This window comes from Bactrocera tryoni, unplaced genomic scaffold (assembly GCF_016617805.1).
Source record: "Bactrocera tryoni isolate S06 unplaced genomic scaffold, CSIRO_BtryS06_freeze2 scaffold_11, whole genome shotgun sequence".
Classification (NCBI taxonomy): domain Eukaryota; kingdom Metazoa; phylum Arthropoda; class Insecta; order Diptera; family Tephritidae; genus Bactrocera; species Bactrocera tryoni.
This window is the reverse complement of record NW_024395824.1, coordinates 8,436,576-8,464,363: the sequence shown is the minus strand read 5'-3', so window position 1 is coordinate 8,464,363 and position 27,788 is coordinate 8,436,576. Positions and strand designations below refer to the sequence as shown.

Sequence of the window (27,788 nt, the reverse complement as noted above, 5' to 3'; positions counted from 1 at the left end):
ATGTTCAATTGAATACATTCAAATTAAATTACTTTTTCAGAGCAACATTCGTAGTTAATGTAAAAATAAAGCCTATTTTTTAATTATTTTTTGTATTATTATAGATATATTCATACTTACATATTTATATAACAAACTATTATAACATTATTTAAAAAATTAAATATATTACAATAATGATAAATGAACATTAATCGTATATTTTATTATTCAAAACTTACATATATTCACATGTGTCATGACCATATGTGTTTATGTTCGCTTTCGCGAATTCAAATCATATTATCACTTATCAATAATAACATGTGCGCGCTGCTCATATGTACATACTTAAATATGTGCGTATGACATTGGTACACAAATGATGCATACACAAACCTACATAAGTGTATACATATGCGTACACATGCAAATATGTCACCCCCAAAAACTACAAACGTTGCTTTACAAAAACAACAATCGTTTGAAATGGCATCATACAGACTTATATACGTACACATGTAAATATGTGTGTATGACATTCCCACACAAATAATGCATACACAACATACATACTTATATGCGTTCACATGTAGATATATCATCCACAAAAGTTACAAATATTGTTCTACAAAAACAACAATCGTTTCAAGTAGCATCAGCAGCGTCACAGGTCAATATGGCAGCCAATAGTCGATGCCCAAATTTGAACTTGTAGAAAAATACACAACAACTTTTTCTTTCATGAACGCGAGCGCACTTCCAACAGGCAAACTCGCTTCATTCATAAAAGCGACCACTTTCACATCTCCCCGAGCATGCGTTTGCCCACAAGCGGCTTTTCGCGACGATGGCAAGCGCTAAAAATCCAAAATTGAACAACTTTCTGATGTTTCTTCACAGAAAGAAGTGAGAAAAGTGGCAACATAGCTGTTGTCGATTTATAATATTTGTCAATTCTAAAATATTTTTCCGTGCCGATTGTCACCGCTTCCCTTGCCGCTCTAACAGCTTTACCATGAACTTGCGTAAGTATATATGAAGATGTATGAGCGTGCATACATATCGACGCAGATTTTTGCGAGCACAAAAGGAATTCATACGATTACACATGTTGGCATATAAACGTATAAAAATATAAGCAAAAGAGCGAACATACGTCTGTTAGAGCAATATATACTTAGTTTTGAGCATATTTTTATTCCACGCTCAGCTCTGTTCCAGCAAAATGTTAAAATTTCTGCTGCAGAGCTGGCAGTGGTGAAACTCTTCCATCACGAGCGAGTTAGCCAAAAATATTTTTACGTTCTTCGCGCCGTGAATCTTCTCTATTATAAACGTTCTCTGTTTATGGAGAAGGTGCACGATACGAGAATTTAGGGATATTTCAATTTTGGGAAACCACAGAAAATTAATAGCGTGTTTCACCACTTAACATCAGGGGACACGAAAATAGCAGAAGAGAACATTTTCAGTGCTAAATGAGAAAAATTATGCTATTTCCGATGTTAAGGAATGTACACTTACAGATTCGCATATCCACAATGCGCAAACGACTCACATACATTTGTATGTATATTTTCTATATATGTATGTATGTATTTTATACCAAAGCAAACAAGCATGTAAGTACATACGTAGGAATTGAACTATTTCATGATGAATTCCTTAAAATCTTTCGGAATATACATATGTATAATAGTCATGTTTATGTTGTTATCTAAATATTTAATTAATGTAGGTTTGATAAGATATATTGGTAGGCCTTTAAAAGTTTAAAGGCCAAGCGGTCTCACATATTCACGTATGTATGTAATTATGTGAGCAAGTAAACAAAAAGAACCATACGCATAATGTTTGTAAATTTGTCCACACACAACTACTTATAGCCCTGACAGACGAGCAAAATTAATGCGCCTTAAGCAACGCTAATGCGCATTGAAATCTTATGGTGACAGACGGCAGACTTGTGCATTTGGACAGCTGATAGTGAAATTTGTTTATTTATTGAACAAAAAGTGGAATGAAAGTGTGTGAAAAAGTGAAGAATATTGGCAAAATGGATAGCAAACTGTGCGTTGTTTATTTTCTGCCCTCTAAAAATATTAAAATTTGTTTTTGTTAATATACTTGCACATAATTTAATTAACAATATAAAAACTGTTTACCTCTGAAGCTGTAAACACAAACAAGGCGGCAGATTTCAAGATACATCTGTCAAACAATAGTAAAAATCTGTCATTTTTAACCAATGTTGCCTACTAAATTCAGCCAAATGCACGAAATTCTTGTGCATTACAAACTTTCATTCACATGGGTCAAATGCGCTAATAAATGTAACTTACCCATATTGTTTCATGCGAAATCTCCGTTGTCCCGGACAACCAATGGCTGAAACTCAAGCTTTGTCAAAAAGCCAATGCGTCGAAGGGCTGACGTGACAACAAAGTGTCACAACATTGTGTTGTTGGTAGAAAATCTGAGCTGTTCCGAAAAACACAAACGAGCGAACGCCAATTGTTACTGCTTCTCTTGTCGCTGTAACAGACTCGCCTACAAACCTATGTAAATATGTATGTTTATGTGTAAGCTTGCATACATATCCACGCAGATTTTTGCAAGCCGTGTAACAATATTTTTTACATTCCTTGACAAATACATTCAATCCCTGTTAGTGCCACAATCAAAGATACAGATTTTTGTGGTTGGTTAAAAATATAAATATAATATGGCACATAAGCGAGTGCAGGGATACTGAAGCGAGTTGTACTTAAAACAATAATTTCTATGTATTTCAAAAAACCAATCGTGAGATGCAGCAAGATATAGGCAGTTAAGGGGAGTGATTTTCATTTAAGCGGAGTGCTACTTAACCAGGATTCACTGTACACATAAATCAGAGGAATATTGAATATTTTCTTTGATACATTTCTTGACTTGAAAATCGGCAAATAAACTATGTTGTCAATTTTATTCTAATACTAGCTGGCCCCGCAGCCGTTGTACTGCAGGAAATTATGTATGTGTTTTGAAATTAAAGTAAGTAATTTATCATTTCATTTTTTTTAATGTTACGCAGCTTTATAAACAACATTTTTTGGTTTCTGTTCCGATGCACAGAAAAGATGGCTTTCCAAATCGTGAAATCCAACGGTGGCATACCAAGCCTCTCCAAGAATTTAGAAATTCCACTGGATAATTCACGGCGTCGTCCTCATTGTCAAGACGATCGATCGATTTGTATGAGCGCAAGTCTCCCGGAATTTGACTTTGAGTCTTTAATCTTATTTTTGGCAGCTAAAATTGCGCGTGCACTCAAGCAATTGTAGTTGCGATAATGTGACCAATGTTCCGATGAACATTGATAACCATTTGTGATTAGTTCAGCTTTCGTGAATAGTTAAACGGCAGATGGAATTTATATCAAACCACCGGAAGTATCAACCGGAATCGACCCATATCCAATTCTTAGCGAATATGATGTAAAATGTTTTCGAAAATAAATTTTTGTTCGTATTCCATAATTTCCGCGGATTTGAAAGGTGATATGTCGAAATGATCATCTCGAAAAGTGTGCGAATTTTATTTGCATTCGAAGTAGCTATCATATCGAAGTAGCTATCATATCAGTGATTATCATGTTCCGGCAACTGAATTGGCTGGCTTGCTTCTCAAAAAATTGCACACGCCGTACTATTCATAGTACGCAATGACTCAAATGAAGTTGAACCGCGTACATTAATCAATATCAACCAAAGGTAGAAACAATCATCGTTTTTGGAGTGGATTGTGTTTATTTTCTCCGAATGCATTAGTTGAGAATACATCTGGATGTCAATATACTGGCTGGTCTTGCTTTCTGCGTAACTATTTCTTCGACGATGCATTCCATACATAATATCAAGGCATTTCCGAGTAGAGCAATGTTCTCGCAAACGGATCACTCATGAAAGTTGAGAATAAACTAATCGATGGTACTTTTGTTGCTGGTGGTTTTTCCACCTGCTGTACTGTATTCATTGGGTTGAAACACACTCTACGGCCATTCTATAAATGAACTGCGAGACGCACAACAGTCACAAAACGTTCATGAATTACAAAAGTAAATATCATACAAAAAGCTGCATTGCAGTTCACGTATCGACCCATTTGAAACTTGCTGATCTGATCTCGTTCAAGGCCAATAACCGCCATGTTGCTTCCTTTGGTGACGTAATTACAAGCGTATGTATTTTATCGATTTCACCAAACTGCAATACTCAACAATGATATGAGTTTTGAATGTGAATTAGACAATAATGGTGAATATAGTACGATCTATGTGCCGACATTCACTCTTCTACTTTGAATAGAAAGGATATCCATCATTTATAGTTTGTGTTTCCGAAAGAAAAGGACGTCGATAGTGTTTCGTGCATATATTGTCAGACATACAACCCGAAGTGGGATTGTGGTGTCGGCAAGGTTCATGAATCATATTGATTTTCACCACTTCGTATAATACTGGATCTTTCTCTGCATCAGGAATTTCCGCAGAAATTATTTCATCAATTTGATCTGGCGTAACCACCATCAAAAGAAGAATTTGAACGTGCGGCAAACCTCTCTTTTGCCACTCAACAGAGTACTTCTAGCATCTAAAAGCACCACAAATACGTTGGTTCAAGATAAAGTCCATCAAACATCGCAACTGGTGTTTGAAAAGTCATGCTGTGACATTGTGACGATCGCTTGCTGATCGTCCTCGATGCATAATTCCGCACGTACTATGTCATCGTATCCTGGGAGTACTTCTTGCCTTGCCTTGGTCTGCCATACGGTGATGGCGAAAAGAACGCCGACCGATATTAGGGCGACCTCTTCGTGGCTTCGTAACAAATTTCAATCTGCAATTGATCATTTTATGTGAAACACGCGTAAAGTTTTCACTGAAAATTTTCAATAATTTTTCTTTTGAATAGCCGTAATAAAAAGCAAGCGACCGAAATTGAACGATTCAAATAATTTACAAATCAAAATTTTGAAAAACAAAACAAAAAAAAAATTTATAGAAAAAACTTAATTTTTGGAATTGTCTAATTTTCCGACTGTTCCTCATGAAAAGCATACGGTTTTTTTATTTTCAACAACCTCTGCAAATTTCATCAAGAATGGTGCAGCCGTTTTTTAGCGTTACTAACAAACAAACAATCATTCGTTTGTATGGAAAAAAGAAAAGAGCTGTTTTTAGGGATTTTCCGGCAATTAATAGAAATTTTCTTGAATTAAAAACCATCCTTGAACCTCAACGAACATTTAGAAGAAAGAATTGGCCAAATTGTTCCAGGCGTTGTTGAGTTATGCGCTTAGCAACACATTTTGCGATTAATTTTTATATATGTACTAGCTGACCCCGCAGCTGTTGTCCTGCGTGAAATTATGTGTTTTGAAATGAAAAGAAAGTTAAATTATCATTTAATTTTTTTTTTTCAATGTAACGCAGCTTGATAAACAACATTTTTTGGTTTCTGTTCCGATGTACAGAAAAGATGGTTTTCCAACTCGTGAGCACGCCACGTATGTACTATACATATATCTGCAATTTTCACTGGAAACGGATTACGCTTGAACTGAATTGGCAAATCGTTAGAACTCAAAGAAATTCTTTGAATCAAGCATTTCCTTATATTCGGTAGAGCAGATTGTGGAACATAATAACGACAGATCCAACTTTGAGACGCAAATGATGTGGCGGCATACCAAGCCTCTCCAAAGAATTAAGAAATTTCACTGGATAATTCACGGCGTCGTCTTCATTTTCAAGACGATCGATCGATTTGTATGAGCACAAGTCTTTTGGAATTTTACTTCTAATCTTCCAGTTTAAGTCAACAACATCGGTATTTTTGGCAGCTAACATTAAGCGTGCACGTAAGGAATCGTAGTTACGATAATTTGGCCAATGTCCGAACATTGGTGCGGAGTTCATCTTTCGTGAATTGATAAAGAGAAGATGGAATTGATATCGAACCACCGGAAGTATTAACCATTTCCAATTTTTAGCGAAGACGATGTAAAATGTCTACGGCAATGTCATTTTTGGACATTGGAATTATGTTGAAGTTAGGGGGTTACGATTTGTTGCGAGTTTTTTCTTTTTTACAGTTAACAGGTATTAAATACAATTATGTATGAGTTAGAGTTAGATTAGTGGGGGGAGTTTTAATTAGTTTAATTTGTTTGCGTCAAACGGATTTAAAGGCTTTAATTGCTTATTCATCTGTTGCTCATATAGGAATTGTTTTAGGGGGCTTAATAACTTTAACTTATTGGGGTCTTTGTGGTTCTTATACTTTAATATTTGCCCATGGACTATGTTCATCTGGGTTATTTTGTTTGGCTAATATTACATATGAGCGATTGGGGAGTCGAAGCTTATTGGTCGCTTGCTTTTTTGTTCGTATCCCATAATTGATGTGGACTTGAAGGCTGATATGTCGAAATGATTATCGCGAAAAATGTGCGAACTTCATTTTCATTCCAATGATTAACGTGTTCCAGTAATTGTAATTGCTGGCTTACTTCTCCAAAACTTGCACACACCGTACCATTCACAGTAAGCAATGACTCAAATAAAGTTGACCGCGTACATTAATCAATAGCAACCGAAGGTAGAAGCAATCGTTGTTTTCGGGTGGATTGTGAAAATTCGTCCTAATGCATTAGTTGAGAACACATCTGGATGTCAATCTATTGGTTGGCCTTGCTTTCTGCGCAACTATTTCTTCGACGATGCATTCCATGTATAATATCAGGGTATTTCCGAATAGAGCAATGTTCTCGCAAACGGATACTGGCGAAAGTTGAGAAAAAACACGTCAATATTAATTTTGTTGCTGGCGGTGTTTCCATTGGCTATACTGTATTCTTTGGATTGAAATACACTCTTCGGCCATTCTCCAAATAAACTGCGAGACGCACAACAGTCGGAAAACGTTCATGAATTGCAAAAGTAAGACCCTACAAAGCGCTTTATTGCAGTTCACGTATCGACCGTACCGTTCAAGACCAATAATCGCCATGTTGCTTCCTTTGGTGACGTACCTACTCACAAACGTATTTTATCGATTTCACCAAACTGCAATATTAATCATTGATATGAGTTTTGAATGTGAATTAGACAATAATGGTGAATATAGTACGATCCTTGTGTTGTCAATTTCGATATTAACTCTTGTAAGTTGATTGCTGCATGTTCTGTTATCTGGTGAACGACGCCGATAGAGTTGATATCCATCATTTCCAGTGTGTGCTTCCGAAAGAAAAGCACGTGGATAGTATTTCTTGCATTTATTGTCAGACATACAAACCGAAAAGATGAACCATATTGGTTTCCACCACTTCGTATAATACTGGATCTTCCTCTACATCAGGAATTTCCACAGAAATCATTTCATAAATTTGATCAGGTGTAACCACCATCAAAAGAAGAATGCGGAAAACCTCTTTTTTGCCACCCAACAAAGTACATCTAGCACCACATATACGTTGCTTCAAAATAAAGTCAATCAAACATCCTAACTGTTGTTTGAAAAGTCATGCTGTGACATCGTGACGATCGCTTGCTGATTGACCGCGATCCATAATTCCGCAAGTTTGTCACCGCATCCTGGAAGTACTTCTTGCCTTGCCTTGCCTTGGGCTGCCATACGTTGGTGGTAAAAAGAACGCCGACCGATATTAGGGCAACCTATGCAATTGACCTCTTTGTGTGAAACACACTTAAAGTTTACACTGTATAATTTTCAATAATTTTTCTTTTGAATAGCCGGAATAAAAAAGCAAGCGACCGAAATTGAACGATTCAAATAATTTACAAATCAAAATATTGAAAAACCAAACCAACAAAAATTGAAAAAAAAAATTGTACTTTTTGGAATTATCCAATTTTCCGACTTTTCTTCATGAAAAGTATAAGGTATTTTTATTTCTGAACCTTCCTTTACCCACAACGAGCAACCTCTGAAAATTTCATCAAGATTGGTTCAGCCGTTCTCTTAGCGTTGCTAACAAACAAACATTCATTCGTTTGTATGGGAAAAAAAGGGCTGTTTTTAGGGATTTTCCGGCAATAATTCGAATTTTTCTCTCCGTAAAAACCATCCTTGCACCTCAACGAACATTAAAAAAAAAAATATCAAATTTGGTTCAGTCGTATGAAAGTTATGAGCGTACATATAGTTTGGCGATTCATTTTTATTTATATAGTATGTAGATATTTGAATACTTATATTTGCGGGGTTGTCACTTTTTCCTTCTCATACAAATATCAGAAATTGTTCAATTTATGATTTTTAGCTTTTACCATCGTCGCGAAAAGACGCTTGTAGGCAAAGGCATGCCCGGGAAGATGTGATGGTGTCTGCTTTTATGAATGAAGCAAATTTGCCTGTTAAAAGTCCGTTTGCGTTCATGAATGAAAATTTTGTTGTTGTGTGTTTTTCTACAATATTGGTCATCGACTATTTGGCTGCCATGCCTATTAGCTTATGACGCCGCTGATGCTATTTGAAACCATTGTTGTTTTTGTAGAACAATATTCGTAATTTTTGCGGGTGACATATCTACAAGTGAACGCATATAAGTATGTATGTTGTGTATGCATTATTTGTGTGGGAATGTTATACACATATTTACACGTGTACGCATTAAGTATGTATGATGCTATTTGAAACGATTGTTGTTTTTGTAAAGCAATGTTTGTAGTTTTTGTAGGTGACATATTTACATGTTGGGCAATGCCGTACACATATGCATATGTAAGTTTTGTTCTTCCTTGACTAATTTTTAAGTAAAGCACGGTCCTTCATTCGTATTACAGCATTTATATGCAAGTCTATTTGGTAAGTAGCCGTATCTCAGTCAATTACCCCGCGTTGATTCGAAGATCCTATCAGCTTAATCGTTCATTGAAGACTGAGCTGGCTTCCCTTAAGCCCCAAACGTTTCAGCGGTGCATTTTGCCTACGTGACAAAATGATAGCCGAACATTGCCTGGATTATTCAGTTGACCAAGGTGACCTCTAAACGCATAGTTATAACATAAAATTTCCAGGAACATCACATAACAATTAGCAGCTGTTAAGAGAGGTGAGATATAACTCGCCCTCCCTTAAAAAATTCGAGTCCCTGCGAATTTTGTCTTATTTCTACGTTTATGATTCAAAACATAGATATTTAAGAGATTACAATATTTTCTCTCTTTTGATAAATTTAACACAACTTATTTAATATTTAATTTCTTAGACAAACATAAACTAGAAATGTAACAATTCATTTAGTAAGGAAGAAAAATGAAAACAAATATTTTTTTCTTAACTTTTACTTAATAAAACATTATAAGAAAACATTACATTTTATTCAAACCTTTTTAATGGTCTACGAACACACGCTATATCGATTTTATTAGGATTGTTTGTTGTATCTTTTATGCAATTTATTTCTCTTCGCTTGAGAATTTTTTATAAATAACTCTTTGTTGTTAAAATCAGGTATTTTGTCCCTAGTTTTGTTTATTCTTTCAATAGCTTTTGTTTTTTCATTATGAATATTTCGTTCTATTTGTTCAAAATCTAAATCTGTTTTAGTCAAAAAATCAAATGGTTTTAGTTTAGTTGTACTATGGACTGTGTTATTAAAAAAGCCTACGGCCCTTATAGCAATTTGTTCGATACTTTCATTTAATTTAGAATTTTTTAGAATTCTAATATGTTCAATAATGGTAGAGTGGAAACGCTCTATGTCGGAATTTCCTGTGTGACTCCCCGGTGTTGCAAAATGCGCCACTATATTGTTTTCCCTGCAAAACATTCGAATTAATGAATTGTTAAACTCATTATCCATTATCATTTTTTCAGGTACACCCAAGTAAGAAATTCTTTCCAAAAGTTTTATTATAATCGTACACATGTTCTTATCGCTAATTTTGTGTAAAGACGCCATCTTTGTAAACCTGTCGATGGAGGACAAGAAATATGACTTTGATATGTGAAAAATGTCTATGTGAACAATTGATTTGGTTTATTAGGAGTTTCAGTATGAGTAAAATATTTTTTGAATGGCTTCCTGTCATATTTGTTTTCATTACAAATTATACAATTGTTGATAAAATTATTTATATATTTTTTAATATTTGGGTAAAAATATTCAAATTCCTCTATGATTACCGGATTCATGAATGTGCTCAATCAATTGATAAAGTTCTTCTTTAGTTTGAATATCTTTTGCTAATTTCAAACATTTTGTGAAACCTATGTTTTTGTCGTTAGAAAAAATGTCGAATCAATTTTTCTTGGACAATATTGTATTGGTCATCAGGTAATTCTGAATATATACCAATTTTACCTTTTTTTCAGATATTTCCTGAATAAATCTAATAAGTAAGGACTTTTGTGTAAATATTTTTCGGAAATATAAACTACTTTATACTTTTTATACAAAAGCTCAAATTCGTTTGTTTTATTTTTTAAAATTCTAATTTGAGTAAAGTATCCATTAACGATAGTATCAGAAATAAAAAAGTGATCATTAGTATTTTCAACGGCTGAATGTATTGTACTTATAGAATCATGAAATAATGATTTAATATCATAATTTTCCACGTCATCAATTTTTCCTACATTATCAATTTCTAAACGACTTAGAAAATCCGCCACTTTGTTTTCTTAACCTTTGATATATTCAATGTCAAATTCAAATTCCGAAATAAGCGCAAAATCCTTGAGTTTGGTTCTTTTAAGGACCACAACCATTTTAATGGCTGATGATCGGTTTGAACTATGAACGATGTACCAAACAAGTACGGCCGAAAATATTTTAGTGCCCAGACAATCGCTAAAAGCTCTTTTTCTAGAGTATGATATTGTTTTTCGTGTTTATTCAACGATCTGCTAGCAAAACATACTGGCCTATTTGATTGAATAAGAACGGCACCTAAAGCAACATCACTAGCATCAGTTGTCACAGTAATTTTTTTTTTTAAATCAGGGTAAATCAAAAGTGGTGAAGAAGTAAAAATCTGTTTAAGTTTACGAAATGCCTCCATGTATTCGGGGTTATTGATGTCAATCTTGGAATTTTTTTTAAATAATGTAAACTTCCTCAAAAAGCTACATTTGTTGAATTGGACTTTTAAATTATATTTCATTAAACTTTTAAATATTTTTTCAACACTTTCAATATGTTTTCTTAGTGAAGTGGAAAACACCAAAATGTCGTCCATATACAAAATACATATTTTATTAATATGATCACTCAATACATAGTTCATCATCCTTTGAAACGATGCAGGGGCATTTTTTAAGCCAAATGGCATTCTCAGAAATTCATAGTGCCCTTTAGAACTAGAAAATGCAGTTTTCTCGATATCATTTTCGTCCATTAATATCTGGTGAAATCCTTTTGCTAGGTCGATTGTGGAGAAATAAACAGAACGACCCAACTTTTCAAATAATGTGTCTATATTAGGTATCGGAAATCTATCATCAATTGTAAAGCTATTTAACTTTTTGTAATCAATTACCACTCTTTTGTGACCATTATTGTCAACTTTTTTGGGAACTATTAAAAGTGGTGAATTGTACGGAGAACGACTTGGTCTGATAATATTATTTTTTAACATTGAGTCCATTTGACGATTGATTTCCTTATCCAATGCATACGGGTTTTTTTATAATTTTTTATGTAAATAGGACTGTGAGGACTTGTGAGGATTTTATGCTTAACACATGTAGTGGCAGTCAAATACTGCCCTTCCTGATAAAAAATATTTTTGTTTTTCTTCAACACTTTAAGTATTTCCGTTTTTTCTTCGACTTTAATATCTTTTGACAAGAGTAAATCATAATCTAATTCGTCTTTTTCTAAATAACAAATATTAAGAAAATCTTCCTCTACAATTTCAACACTTCTACCAACAGCAGTATTCTCAACAAAAGACAATACCCGATTATTTATTACCAATGCACCAATAGAGAAATCAATGGATGCCTTGAGGGGCAACAATAAATTTGCACTAATTATACAATCAAATGGTTTGTTCACAAATTCCACCAATTTTATAGACATAGTTTTATCTACCATATTGAATTCTATAGGAATATCAACTATAATTTCCTCAGAAATTAAGCGAGTCCCCATTAATGTTTTTAACAATACAGGCTTTTTTAATTTTCATTCATTATTGTAGTTTTTAAATGTATCGAGGTTGCCTAATGTGGTCATGGAACCACTATCAATTAAACACCTGATTCTGCTATCATTAATGGTAAGATCTATTAAGGGTAATTCGTATGGAGTGGAGAAAGACGAAAATTTTCGTATGTTTGCAAGTTATCTACCTCCATAGGTGTTGTTTGTTGTTCTGGGCTGAGATTTCGACCAACAAAATCACCACTGTTATTATTTCGATAATTATGATTATCTCTGAAGTATCTACCATTATTAAAAGCATCTTTTTGAAAATTATTTCTAAAATTCCCACTATTATTATTTTCAACATTATTTCTAAAATTTCCACCATTACTTCTGAAATTTCCGCTATTATTTTGAAAGTTATTTCTGAAATTTCCATAATTATTTTGAAATCTAGTATTTTGTTGAAACTGATTATTATTATTATTTGAATTATTTAGATTTAACGTGTTTCGATAACCATTAGTATTATTACTTAAATTATCCTTAGAATTACTTTTATTTAATATTTGAATGTCATTCAAAATATTATTGATTTTAAATAAAAGCTTGCCTTTTCTAAAGTATCAATACTATTTTGTAATAATAAAGTTCGAATGTTTAACGGTAAAAATGTAGTATACAGATCAAAAATCAATACCTCATTATTCCTTGGAGTATATAAACGTTCTACTGAACCTTCTAAATGAAATTTATTATTCATTTTAAATAAAATTTGACTTAGCTTATAATGAAGTTGTTCGATGTTTCGAGCGTCCACGTTCATTGCCTCGTTGCGAAGATTCAAATACGTTGTCTTTACCCCGAATTCGGTTTTTAATTTTGAAATTATATCCTCAAAAGATGGTTCAATCAGCGTTTCTATCATCTGCAGATCTTTACCACGTAGTTTATTTGTTATCACTTTTCTTATAATTTCCATATTTTCTGGTGAGGGGAGTGATAATATTGTTTCCATATTACGAAAAAATGTTAATAGTTTATAATTGTCAGTTCCACAGAAAGTCGGAATATTTCGTGCTTCTCTTAAGCTTTCAGACAATGTTAATGCCATGATTATTAATTAAGTCAAGTAGCACAACAAAAAAAAATGTTTGAGAGTAGATTAAAAACGCTATTATAACATCAATCGGTAACAGCTAATTATTTCATTGTTATTGTAAGCCTTTGACAGCAACTGAGTGCATCATCCGAAACACAAACCACTCAAGAGCACAAACCACAATAGAACGGTTCCTTATTCCTCTCCTATTCCACTCAAGAGCACAAACCACACTATAACGATTCTTTTTTAATAATAAATTGTACACCTTTATCTTGTGTACAGTAACGTATGTTTTTTAATAGTCTTGAACAATAATTCACTTTTAGTTCGTACACTGGATGTTTGTTTTAATATCAATCATCCCATCCTCGTCGCCAGTTTTGTTCTTCCTTGACCAATTTTTAAATAAAACACGATCCTTCATTCGTATTACAACATTTATATGCAAGTCTATTTGGTAAGTAGCCGTATCTCACTCAATTACCCCGCGTTGATCCGAAGATCCTATCAGCAGGAATAATGGGATGCCCAACTTATTCCAGTGTGAGAGCGCCTCAAAATAAGCGTTTTTTATAACATTTTCCATTGTGGCCACATCGAACAAAATAAGAATTTTTGGGCATCTAAATTAAAACGCCCAACGTTTATTACGATTGCAAATTATTATATATTGGATTTTAATATATGGCGAAACCACTTAAATCCTTTTTTATGATTTTATGATATATTAAAACAACTGACTTTCGATCTTTCAATACTTAATAAGGTGAATTAAGCCTGTTAGTTGTCAATTAATGAATGTTTTTAATCATTTGTAATAGAAAATGATTTCTATTATGCATCAAATTACAAAACGTTTCATGAAATATGTTTAAATTTCGCATTTTCTTTGATTTTTATTGTTTTAAATTTTTATTAACGATCTTGAACGGCGGCAACAAATTTCTCCGTTCACATATATTTTTGGTATAATTTTAATCTGGCCGTTCCAGTCATTCCAATTGCAAAACGTCAAAACCTACCCAATCCAGTCAACTGTCAAAGTTCGGTAGGTGAGCGGCTCTCACATTTCCAGTGACAGGAGAGTTGGGCATCCCATTATTCCTGCTATCAGCTTAATCGTTCATTGAAGACTGAGCTGGCTTCCCTTAAGCCCCAAACGTTTCAGCGGGGCATTTTGTCTACGTGACAAAATGATAGCCGAACATTGCCTGTAATATTCAGTTGACCAAGGTGACCTCTAAACGCATAGTTATAACATAATATTTCCAGGAACATCACATAACAATTAGCAGCTGTTAAGAGAGGTGATATACATATAACTTGTATGTACATACATATGCGCGTACACTTTTTACTGATAAATGATAATATCACGATTTGAATTTGAATTGTACTTGCATACATAGGTATGTATGTAATTATGAGATAGTATGTAGATGCGTATGAAAATTTAAATAAAGAAATGTAATTTACATACAATATTATTGTAATATATTAAGTTTTTTAGGATGTTATGATAGTATCTCATATACATACATATGTACTTATATCGCATATATATAAAGACATATTCGAATATGAAATTATATTATGTATATTACCAAACATAAGAAATATTTAAAAATTGACTGTTATTCACTCATTTAATTTAAATGTTATCAGTTTTGCATGTGTTCATAAAAATTCGCAAAATGATAATCATATCAATTAATATGATGGCATGTAAACGTATAAAAATATAAGCGGAAGGCCAACATACGTCTGTAATAGCAATGTATATTTCTGAGCATAGTTTTCAGGCAATGCTCATCTTTGTTCGCGCGAGTTAATTTATTTATTCGTCAGGAATAAAATAAATACATATATAATTTTAAGTCAGCCAATGAGATTGGTTCTGACTGATCCTTTATTTGTATAATATTTCACCGTATACACATGTACTTCAATATTGAATATATCACACTTAAACTGTACAAGTGTTACAAGTGGTAACTTGTTACTCGGCAGTCGATAATGATAAAGTGACCTCGAGGCTATTGTTCCAGTTGCTTATATAGGCTATGCTTATCGCTGCTCATACTATTGATATGTTGGTTGTTTACTAAGATAAAGTTGTTTTGATGATTTTTCTTTAGTGTTTACTGAAACATAAGGTTGTGGTTAAATGTTAAAATATTAACTCGCGCAATTGTTAAAAATTTCTCTTTCTTAGCTAGCTGTGGTGGAACACGCTCACCGCATTTTGTTAGCTTTTGACAGTTCACACGCTTGTCCGTTGTTTGACCTTCTCTATAAATATACGTTCTCTGGTACAGGTAAAAAAGCTTAACTATAAATAGAGCAAATATCGGGTGATTTTTTAAGAGCTTGATAACTTTTTTTAAAAAAAAAACGCATAAAATTTGCAAAATCTCATCGGTTCTTTATTTGAAACGTTAGATTGGTTCATGACATTTACTTTTTGAAGATAATTTCATTTAAATGTTGACCGCGGCTGCGTCTTAGGTGGTCCATTCGGAAAGTCAATTTTGGGCAACTTTTTCGAGCATTTCGGCCGGAATAGCCCGAATTTCTTCGGAAATGTTGTCTTCCAAAGCTGGAATAGTTGCTGGCTTATTTCTGTAGACTTTAGACTTGACGTAGCCCCACAAAAAATAGTCTAAAGGCGTTAAATCGCATGATCTTGGTGGCCAACTTACGGGTCCATTTCTTGAGATGAATTGTTCTCCGAAGTTTTCCCTCAAAATGGCCATAGAATCGCGAGCTGTGTGGCATGTAGCGCCATCTTGTTGAAACCACATGTCAACCAAGTTCAGTTCTTCCATTTTTGGCAACAAAAAGTTTGTTAGCATCGAACGATAGCGATCGCCATTCACCGTAACGTTGCGTCCAACAGCATCTTTGAAAAAATACGGTCAAATGATTCCACCAGCGTACAAACCACACCAAACAGTGCATTTTTCGGGATGCATGGGCAGTTGGCCACCAAGATCATGCGATTTAACGCCTTTAGACTATTTTTTGTGGGGCTACGTCAAGTCTAAAGTCTACAGAAATAAGCCAGCAACTATTCCAGCTTTGGAAGACAACATTTCCGAAGAAATTCGGGCTATTCCGGCCGAAATGCTCGAAAAAGTTGCCCAAAATTGGACTTTCCGAATGGACCACCTAAGACGCAGCCGCGGTCAACATTTAAATGAAATTATCTTCAAAAGTAAATGTCATGAACCAATCTAACGTTTCAAATAAAGAACCGATGAGATTTTGCAAATTTTATGCGTTTTTTTTTTAAAAAAAGTTATCAAGCTCTTAAAAAATCACCCGATATAATTTGGTTCTTGAATTGGATAATAATAAAGAGTTTATATGGTAGTGACTTTTCCAGATTATCTTTTGGTGGTCTAATAGTGGAATTCTGTAAGCAGTCTCTTGTCACTATTTGAGGATTTTGTAAAGTCTCAACTTGTGACTGGTTACTATTCACTAAACAGTCTCTAGCGTTAGTCTCTAAATATTGACTCAAATTTGAGACCTGATAGTTAGCAGGTTACAAAAGTAAAAAGAACTCTTGTTTGCCATTTTGAATATACTGAATAGAGACCATCCGTGATATTAATCGTTTGTCGTTTTTTTATATTTTGTAAGCAACTCAAACACGAAATGGTTAAAAAATAATGTTGCACACAAATATTATGAAACAAAGTCAACATATATTTTTATTGGTAATTATGTTTTTTCACTATGTTATAGAAAATTTAATATTTGTTATTGACATATTTATTTTCATTCAATTCTAAAAACATCTTTGAATAATGAAATGTAATAGATTTTGTGACTGTCCCTTACAGAATAGTAAAATCGTCTCAAATCACAAAAATTGTCACTAACTTGAAATCTCAAATTTAGAGACTTAAAACTGTATCACAGTACAGAATCGCACAGTAAGTCCAATAAGGAAAAATTATAATAGATTGCCTTACATTCACTGAGACAACGGCCTCTCGACTCAATAATCTCAATGCACTTTAACTTCCGGCGATCTCACTGAAAAGTACTTCTGCGCAGAAACAAGTTTTTTAATTAAAATTATTGAATCTATTTCTTTCACATTTTAATTCTCTCCACTTTGCTTCAGGGTTGGTGGATTAAAAAGTTAAAAATATTAGTGTTAAATTCATTGAAAATCGAAAAAATACGCATTTTTAAACTTTGAATGCAAATATCTCAAAATCCACAAGGAAGTGGCAACTATATATTTTCTTGAGCTGGAGGATCTCCTATGTCCGTACATACCTATTTTAACCCCGAAATCGGTGGATGCAACTCTAAAATTTATCCGTATTCATCGTTAGAAAAAATTGTCCCTGCTCAGTCTTTAATTTCTTTAAATACTATTATTAAAATTTATTTAAAAATCGAGATACAAAACTTATATTAAATGTTTCACTGGAAATCCGAAAATGGGTAAAATAATTGAAAAATTAAACTGTTTTCATGACAATTTGTTTTCTTTATGCGCTTCATTCTTTTATTTGTTGTTTTCATTAGCAAATTACCCACAGTTGTAAAATTATCCGGCAAAATGTTAATGGAAAACTCCATTATTTTTATTTAGGTTTTCAACTTCGACAAGCTATGCAAAACAAATGCTAATATCAGATTAGCCGAATAGTTGCAGAAGTGTTGCAAACTTTCACAAGCTTAGCAGTATTGTCGTTTGTATTACGTGCCTCGAACAAACCCTTATACTGCAACATTTTTGCGTCGAATTTGATCCCTTGCTATACTGCCGCAGTGATTGAGACATGAACCAGAGAACTGCAAAACTCACTTTTTCCTTGAATCAGCTCATACGCAAAAGTTTCTATTCAAGTCCAATCACTGAGCGAAACACAGCGTTGAGTAAAAATCAGCTCATGTTGCCGAATCGCTCATTCGCGTACAATGTGAGCCTTCGGTCCGAAATGCTTTGCTCACGTTTGCTCACTTCACGAAATATTTAGCTCATGCTCGCTCACTTTACGAAATGTTTAGCTCAGTGATTGGAATTGAATAGAAACTTTTGCGTATGAGCTGATTTAAGGAAAAAGTGAGTTTTGCAGTTCTCTGGTATGTATATAGTTTTTGTTACTTTGTTCGCGATCAGCTTATGTGTCACATGCATTGCACTAAGAATTTGGTACACAACTTATATTTTAGTATGTATTTGTCATCCCGTCGATATGGAGCAAGAAGATATTTTAGAAAAAATACGTACAAACGCCTACACATTGTCAGCCCGACATAAGGGAAGGAGCCATGTTTGGAATATATTATCTGAAATTATTAAAGAGGATGGCACTATTTGGAATGGATTTACATATATACTGCCAATCCTGTAGCAATATTTTAAAATATTTGCCAAAAAATTCTTCAAATTTAAACAGACATATGTATGTATGTAAGTGCTGCAAATCGCTTAAGGAGACGGCGCTTTTATTCAAGCACAGTGAGTTTATTCATATGCGTTGAGTTTTCTCATACCCATTGAGTTTGCTCATAGGCGTTGAGTTTGCTCTTTTGTGTTTTTGTTTTCATTCAACACGATCATTGTTGAGCCGAATGAGCGAACGCTTGAGTAGAGCTGTTTCAACACGAGCGTGAATAAACTCAGCAAGCAAACAAATTTACCGCAATTGAGCTGAATTTAGCTCATTCACGAATGCCATTTTGAGCGCTTGAGCCGAATGTGCTGATAGTTCGGGTATTGATCGTGCATGAACATTTTTGCGCTCAACGGAAGCCGTTTTCTGACATGAACATCCCTCAACTATATGAAATTGGGAAAATGGAAATAAATAGGTTACACATTGCTTAAAGATACCTCAAAACTTTGTTGACAAGCTCTGGATTGGAAAGCCCAAAGAAAGTCGTAAGAGAAGCCGCCCTAAGACTACGTGGAGATCGACAAATGCGGAAAATCGTGGAATGAACAATAGATGATAGCAAGCAGGAGCAGATTGAAACGCTTTATTGAGGCCCAATGCTCCCCAGAAAATTATGATTAAAGCAAAGCTGAACTTTACATTTATTTTTTTAACCACTTAAATAAATGAAATTATAAACAAATACATTTACTAGTTTTGATTTAGTTGTAATAATTTTTATTTTGTTTTCAAATAACTGACTTCTGAATGCTGTAAATTTATGCAATACGTACTTATTTTTTGAATTGTTAAAAAGGGAAGACATTAAGTATTAGTAATAATGTATGTATGTATATATAAAAAATATATAAACTTCTGTCAACTTATTAAGCACGACAACGTGATATAAATTACCTAATAATACACACAAAAATATGTTTACTGAAGACCCCTGTCAGTCAAAAGTGGTGATAAAACCAGTGAAACACTAGGTTTTGAAAAGAAGTGGTAACCACTTTTCTCATTTAGTAGTGTCATATAAGAAAAAGTATATTTGAGCTGCTCTAATATCCCCAATCGACAGCTGATGATGACATTTTCTGATTCCCAATTTGAAATATATTTAGAATTCTAAACAAACATTTTAAATTTAAATTTTTTTACTTTTTCTTTATTAATATACAATTTTAACATAATTACAAATATATTTAATAAACAAATTATTAATATCTGAAAATAAAGAATAATTAAATAATTACACATTTTTTCTCTATGCACTAGCGCCATGTGCGGGTTATTTTTTTAACTTAAATGCTATGAAAAAAGTTATCTCATTTCTTGATTTATTTCAACATTCATTTCTTTTTATAGCATTGGAAATCAGAATAGAACTGGAAATAGCAGCAGTAGCAATATCATATAAATTGTTAAGTAAGTATGTGAAAATAGTGTGTGTTGTGTGAAATTGGACTGCGCAGTCCAATATAATACGCAAAAATAAATACATTGTATGTACATGTGTTTTATGCGTTTAAGGCGGCCTGCACAAACCAATATAAAGTGTGAAAACAAATGTTTGTTTTATTTATTATTTTAAATGATCAGATAATATTAATATTTCTTTCACATATTATTATTATTTTTTTTTAATTAATCTTTCTTTTCAGAGTTTATCACTATTTTCATTTAATTAATCTTTGCTTTCAGAGTCAATTCTATTTGTATTTAATATATTTTGTTTTTTTTTTCAGATAATATTAATCTTCTCTTTCAGATATTATTATCATTTCATATAATTTTTCTTTTAGATATCTTCAATTCTATTTAATTATTCTTTATTTTCAGATATTAATAATTTTTGTATTAAATATATTTGTAATTCTGTAAAAATTGTATATTAATAAAGAAGAAATAAAAAAAAAAATTAAAATGTTTGTTTAGAATTCTAAAAACATTTTAAATTGGGAATAAGAAAATGCAACCCTGCATCAGCTGTCGATTGGGGATATAAGAGTAGCTTAGATATACTTTTTCTTATATGACACTACTAAAGGAGCGCAACAGAGATATATGTACATTATGATCACACGTATACGTATGTACGTGTAAGCAGAAAAGTGGTTAGAATCTGCACAACGCCTATGGCGGACTTACCACTTTTTTCAGTAGTTTGGAGGGTTTGAAAACCTAGTGTTTCAATAATTTTTTCACCACTTTTGGCTGGTAGAGTATATACCATTCATATATGTATGTGTACATTCATGGTTTTCCATAAAAAAATATGCTCATCCGACATTAATTTCATTTATAAATATATTTTTATATAATTTGTAGACTTGTTCAACTTTTCTTATTGTATTTATATATATCTTATATACACAAGTTAATATAAATACATACATAATTAGAACATATTTGTAGGTATGGATATTAAGGTGTTTTAAAAAATTAATTAAAGTAAGAATATTTCGATTGTTAAGTATATGGGAGACTTAAATAAAAATAGGAACCCCTTAGAATTGAGCAATAGGGCTCATGTTTGGTGAGGATTTTTTTTACATCAAATAGAAACACTTGAGAGGATAACGCTTAAAATTTTTTTAAACACCCTAATGCATATGTCATATAATATGTTTATAGTTTTGATGTTCATATGTTAGGTGTACTTGTATGTTTTGAAAATGATACACATACATATGTATGTATGTTTGTGCTACATAAGAATAATAATGTATGCCCTATTTGATGGGTAGGTTTTATAATTGTTTTTACTTCATAAGTACATAACTATTGCAATAAATACATCAATGAATGTATCTACATTGATGTAGTGTAATGCGCGTTTCTATATACATATGCTTACTTACATAGTATTTGCTTATCTTAACCAATTGCATTCATTTGTGTATATTTGCGCCAAATTTTATAAGCATTTATAATTATATTGTGTAGTATAATCGGTGGCACTTGTTGTCTTTTGTACTTTTAATACCACAATAATGTTATCTATGGGTTTGTAATATACTAATGCCTATGTACATGTACGGCTACTTTTATTCCAAGTAAGAAAATCTCTTCACGTTAGATAGATACTTTATTAAGTATGTAAAGTAGGGTATAGATATTACTTAGTATTCGTGATATCCATTTTAGGAATTTTAGGTTAGACAAACTATAATCGATACAATTGCTTTAATGAGACATACATATGTATATAGAAAAGCTGTAACTTTAGCCCAGAAAGATGAAAATCAAGTTTTTTCGGATTATTTAGGAAATGGCCCATTGCTACACGCAAAGGTTTTGTCAACAAATTTGGATTCGACAGCTTAAATAATTTATGTGTGACGTATAAGTGGCTGCGCCCATTTCCAAAATCAGGCTCCTCAGGTGATGGCGGATAGACAGTTATTGTTAAATCAATTCGTCATGTTCGTCGTTAAGAGAACAAAGCTGTTCAACATATTGGGAGAGTAAAAACATAATTAATTGCTTAAAAAACATAGAGAACTGAATGCAAATTAAAACATTTTAGAATTTTTAGAAATTTTATATATAAATGAATTATTCGTGGAAAATGTTTAGCACATTATCAGCTTAAAACAATTCGGCTAAATACTTTGTACATTGTTTTGTTGTTTATCCACTTGAAAATTTATAAATTTTTTCGTCGACAAAATTGCTTTTATAATATATAAGTACCTTCCATATAAAGAAGCAAAAATGCATTGGAAGACGTATGTATATTTAATAAATATATAAATGTAATTAGGTCTAAGCCAGCAGCTCCGATTGTTGACTTTGGTACTGGCATCATATGTATCTTTACTGCGTTGTAGTCAAAGATATCATACTGTAGCTATTCCGCTATTTTTTTATGTTACATGTTTTGTTTGGTTTGTTATGAATTTATGTGTTCGCCCATCATCTAACAAAGTAGACGCGGTAACTGGCGATGCATCTGCTAAGAAGATTTTCTGTTCCACATAGTGTGTCAAAACAAAAACGCCTTTTTCATTAACAACAATTAGTAAAAACCATAGATATCGAAATGCATGGAATCAAAAATTATTGAACCCAGGCAGTTATATTAATTTGTTCTGAAAAAATTGATTTTTATACGCAAATTGAACACAAGCTTTTGATTTGAAATATAATATTTTATATAAGAATTGTTTTGACTTTTAACGATCTGCAACGATTGTCCCCAGTTTCTAAGCTACCTCCCCACCAATTTTCAGTCAAATCGGTTCAGCCGTTCTTGAGTTATAAATTGTGTGACGAATTATATTTACTCAGATTAAAAAATCGAAGGTGATTTTGCAAAAAAGGACCATAACGGCACATAACGCAAAGTGTTTTCTTCTTATATATGACATAATACATAATATATTTAATTTAAACACAAAAAAATGTTGTAATAAGACACAATCATCAATCAGGAGGATGAACAGTTACAGTCTTGTCATTTGATTTACCATCAATGACACGTTTTTTTATCAAAAGAAAAATGAACAAGGGAACTATGGTGTGTAAATACGCACCGAAACTAGTTAAATATTTCTATTGTGCTCTATAAGCGCATATAGAAAGAGGGAATGTGGTAGCTAAGACAAAGATTAAATTTTTCAAATAATTTGTGAATATATACATGTATTTAGCATGGTAAAGAAAGGACATTGAGGACACGAAAGACCTACCGGATTTCCTATCGCCCAGAAAACCCCGTCAAATATTTATCTTTTGTTTTGACATAGCACACGAGTAATTGCTAAGTGGGAATATAATATACTTATGTATATGTATATATTTCATACTCATTGCAGGAGTTGAAAATATCTGTTTTCTTCTAGTAACGAGCTCAACGACGTTGTCATGTCATTGATTATCATATTATTGCTGGGATGTGTTGAACTGCTAACAGCTTGCTGGGCGTTTTGCTCGTAATCAGGCCTTTCATTGTCGTGATTGCTATTGCCATGTGTGCCGGAATCGTTAGTATGTAACCAGTTTTGGCAGTTCTGTACATATTCAAGTGTGCGTTGGTATGTATCGAAACGCATACCGCCATTAGCGACCGATTCGTTGTTTGGAATATAGGTCACATTTTGTCCATTATTTCTACTACTGCCAAATAATTCAGTAGTTGATGCCGCAACTGTTGTTATTGTTGTGGTTGGAAAGTTGTTTATGAAATGTCCTACTGCTGGGCCTACCTGGATTTGATTGGTCGACATTGATTGCATGGTCATAGCGGTAGTCACAGCTGTTTGTGTTGTAGTGTTTGCTGCCATTATAACTTTAGTTGGTGGGTTTGGTTGCCGTGATTCCAATATGGGGGACATTTGGGATTGACTGATATCGCCACATTGAATTTCGGCAACAGCTAATTTGCAGACTGGGTCACTCAATGCTGGTAAGGCTGGCCTTTGAATTTGCAACATTTGCTGATGTTGCTGAAACCGTCGCTCCGTACTAGGTAGTCGGTAAAATAGGTTATTATTTACACCCACAGCTTCAACTGCTGTAATCTGCTCAGCGCAAGGTTTCGAAATACTGTCGGCTGTAGTTTCTGGTAAACTTGTCATTGACGAATCGACGCAAATAGCTGTATTTTCTTGTTGTGACTTTAGCTGTTGTTGAAATTGAGAATGCTGTTGGTGCTGATACTGGTGTGGTAAATTTGAATTGTGTACTCTAGAATGAATATTCAAATTCTCCATGCGGAAGTAGTTAATCGCCAAATGATGTTCGAATTGCTGTTGCGGTTGCTGTTGCTGATGCAATTGGTCGGCTAGCATCCTGCCATTTGTTGAATTGTTATAATTACAGTTATATTCCATATCGTGATGTTCTGCTACTTGTGAGTTGGCATGATAGTAGTTGTATGTTGAATTAGGTGCTTGAGGACTACTCATTTCATAATTAAGAGTGCGGGTGGAACTTTCCCTTGCCGTCACACAATAATTGGATAAAGGAGACATAATTTGACCTATTGTTGTTTGGTTTTGTGTTACGCAAGTTAAAGCGGGGCTGTTTGGATACATGGTGGAAGAAGCTGATGTGCACGCTGCTTTTACAACATCACTTTCTATTAGTTGGGAAGTTTGTGCTTGTTTTGCCGTATCATCAACGATCGATGAAGCTTTTATTTCTTTTGGTTTCGTTTGTAATGGCTGTTGGCTTGTTGCCTCCTGTTGCCGAGTTGAATATGGTTTATCGGCTACTTGATTAAGATATATAAGCATTTCATCTGGTAATACCAATTTATTCTCGATAAGTTCATCTTCTTCAACTTCGTCCAGATTAACTCTTTCGTTTGGATGATGTTCACGAGATGAAGCGATAGGTTTCGCTCCAACACAATTAATTGTTTTTAATTTATCCTGATTGTCTTCTAAATCTATGCTATTAGCTGTGCGAGTTCTGCTGGGCATTTTGTATGGAACAAATGGAACGTAAGTCGGCTGAGGAGATGCACGATGATTGTTTTCTGTCCTTGTGGGCTCAGATTGACGACGCTTAAAATGTCCTTGAGAAGATTTTAACAGTGAGCATGAAGTACAATGTTCTTCAATGAGTTGTGGAAATAGAAGGTTTGGTATGGAGCTACGACCACGGTCGCGAGGTGGAGTTTTGTGCTGATAATTTTTGTTTTGAAGACGCAAACGTGATGATATCAAATGCGAGGATGGTGGTGGTGGCAAACTGTGGCTGTTCACATTGTTTCTATTCAATTTAATTATATTATTGCACAGAGAACTATCAGTAGCGGTCGCTGAATTGCTTAACATCAAGTTATTTGCTGGGCTTTTGTCAATGGTCATAGTGTTATTAATATTGCTGTTGGCGTTCACGTTGGTACCACCATTAGCATTATAATTACTACTGTAGCCGCTCAAAACATTAGAAGTTATATTCGAAAGTTGGCTTGATCTTCGCGAACAGCCTGGCGATATAGGATCATAGAAAGAGCCTATGTTATATGTTGGTCTCATAGTAGATATGGAAGACACCTGAGAGGATTGGCTACTGCGCCTACTTTGCATACTGCAATAGTAAGTGCTAGCATTGGAATTCTGACTATCACGTCTTAAAAATTGCTGTTGTTGTAAACGGGTCTGCAGCTCAGTTGTATGACTTCCTGTCATTTTGGACATGTTATCTGGGCTGGGCGGCGACATTGGGGAAGTGGTTGACTCCATTTTTAAATTATTTATTCTTTTATTTAATTCACCAATTCCTATGCCAACATTTCGACGTGCTTCAGGAATGTTTGATAACATCACTGAACCCAAATTTATACCTTTTGCCTGTAATCGACCCCGAAGACGCTGCCGCGACATAGTTCCACCAAGAACCCCGCTTGCACCACCCCCGCCTCCCAGGCCACTATTTATATTTCCGCAGCCACCATTTCCGGCGTTGACCGCACTACCAATGCTTACCATTGCACGCAAAACATATGGCAAATCTTCAACTTCCAAATCTTCGTCATACTCCCAACCCTCATCAAGGGGCGCTACAGAGCTCAATTGAAATTCGTCAGCCCTAAAACCGGTTCCTGAAGTAGAATTTTCGTTGTCACGAATATTACCAGTCGAACGTAATTGTGACCTATGTACCAATAGCTGATTACCCTCTGCCCCGTTGGGGCTGTGATCCGGAGAATTAGCATCAGATTCCGATTTGATGCTTGGACTTGAAATGCTGTTTGTTTTGCCCGAGTGCATGTCATCGCTACGAGGACTTGAATCGAATTGAGGATGATTGTGATTATGAAGTTGCATATGTAAGGAAGATTTTAAACCATTTGATCCAATCGCACTGCTGGTAATACCATGCCCATCTATACCACCATTATCATCCTCGTTGGAAGACCCCTTGTGTTTTTTGCTAGCATAAAAGTCGGCACCATGGACTGTTTTTACATGTTTACGTAAAGAGCTAGGGTCGGTATAGCGTTTGGTGCATCCTGGTGCTTTACATATATATGGTTTCTATTAAAAACAATATTATATGAATATTAGTATAAATAAATGCATACAAATGGGAATTAGTGGGACAAATGAGGTCATACTATTTTCAAAATTAATGAAATATTATATATAGATATCTTATCTTACCTCATTGCTGTGTGTGCGATTTTGGTGCTTAGCGCGATCACTTGCATTGCTAAAGGCTTTACTGCAACCAGGGTACTCACAGGTATAAGGCTTCTCGCCTGTATGTGAACGTAGATGGGTTTTTAAATTCTCAAGACGGGAATATGCCTTGCAGCAACCCTCAAACTATAAAAAAGAGATATAAGAATATGTACATATATGTTAATAAATAAATATAGTTATGAGCGAATTTATGTGTCACAGCCTATAACTCTAAAGTACATTAATCATGCAACCAACAGACTAATCACTATGAAGCAGAATTTTTTGAAGCTTGGATGTAGAACTCTTAATAACAAACTTGTATCATTACATTTTATGCATCTACACTATCCATTCATGTTTGTACATGATAATTGTTTTATACATCTACCGAAACTTACCGTGCATTTATGCGGCTTTTCCCCCGTGTGCCGCCGCATATGTACAACCAGCATATATTGGGCCTTAAAAGGCTTTTCGCCACGAGAACATTCAATCCATCGGCAAACGAATGTTTTCTTATTGGTCTGTACGTGATCATTGTTAATATGTTTAACTAACTCTTCCTGCGTCACGAACTCTATACCACAATCACGCCAATGGCAGTTGGTTTCTATAAAATCACCCGGTTCGTCTTTTATGTCGGTAGTGTCGACAATGGGGCACTCATAGTCGCTGTGTGGTGTTGTTGTATTACACTGAACATTGCTAGAGCAGGGTGCCAGTGGACTCTTGATGATTTTGCACCGATGCAGGAGTGTGTTTGATGACGCACTATCCGCTTCAACTTGTGCTACACCACTTGATGTTGAAGTCGGCAGCTCTGGCTTAGTTTTATTTATTAATGCCACGTCTTCATAATACTATAAATAATTAAAAAGTACGTAGATATGGAGCATGTAAAAATAAATTGTTATTTGTAAAAAACAAAAATAGTGTAAATAAGTACAGCTAAGATACATATGCATGTATACGCAC

The 27,788-nt window shown here is 33.9% G+C and overlaps 1 protein-coding gene across 6 annotated transcripts in view; it reads right to left on the bottom strand.

Moving 5' to 3' along the window:
• Positions 1-21,738: 21,738 nt before the first annotated feature.
• Positions 21,739-27,788, bottom strand: part of LOC120779723 (transcriptional activator cubitus interruptus) — a 53,074-nt gene continuing 47,024 nt past the window's right edge. For 5 of the 6 annotated variants that reach the window (XM_040112096.1, XM_040112092.1, XM_040112095.1 and 2 more), the window contains 3 exons: positions 27,212-27,673; positions 26,790-26,954; positions 23,481-26,663 (listed from right to left, as the gene is read on the bottom strand). In XM_040112096.1, the coding sequence (XP_039968030.1) occupies positions 23,481-26,663; positions 26,790-26,954; positions 27,212-27,673 (3,810 nt within the window). Of the gene's footprint in view, positions 26,664-26,789; positions 26,955-27,211; positions 27,674-27,788 lie in introns of all 6 variants that reach the window. The other variant, XM_040112093.1, reaches the window with a different exon arrangement.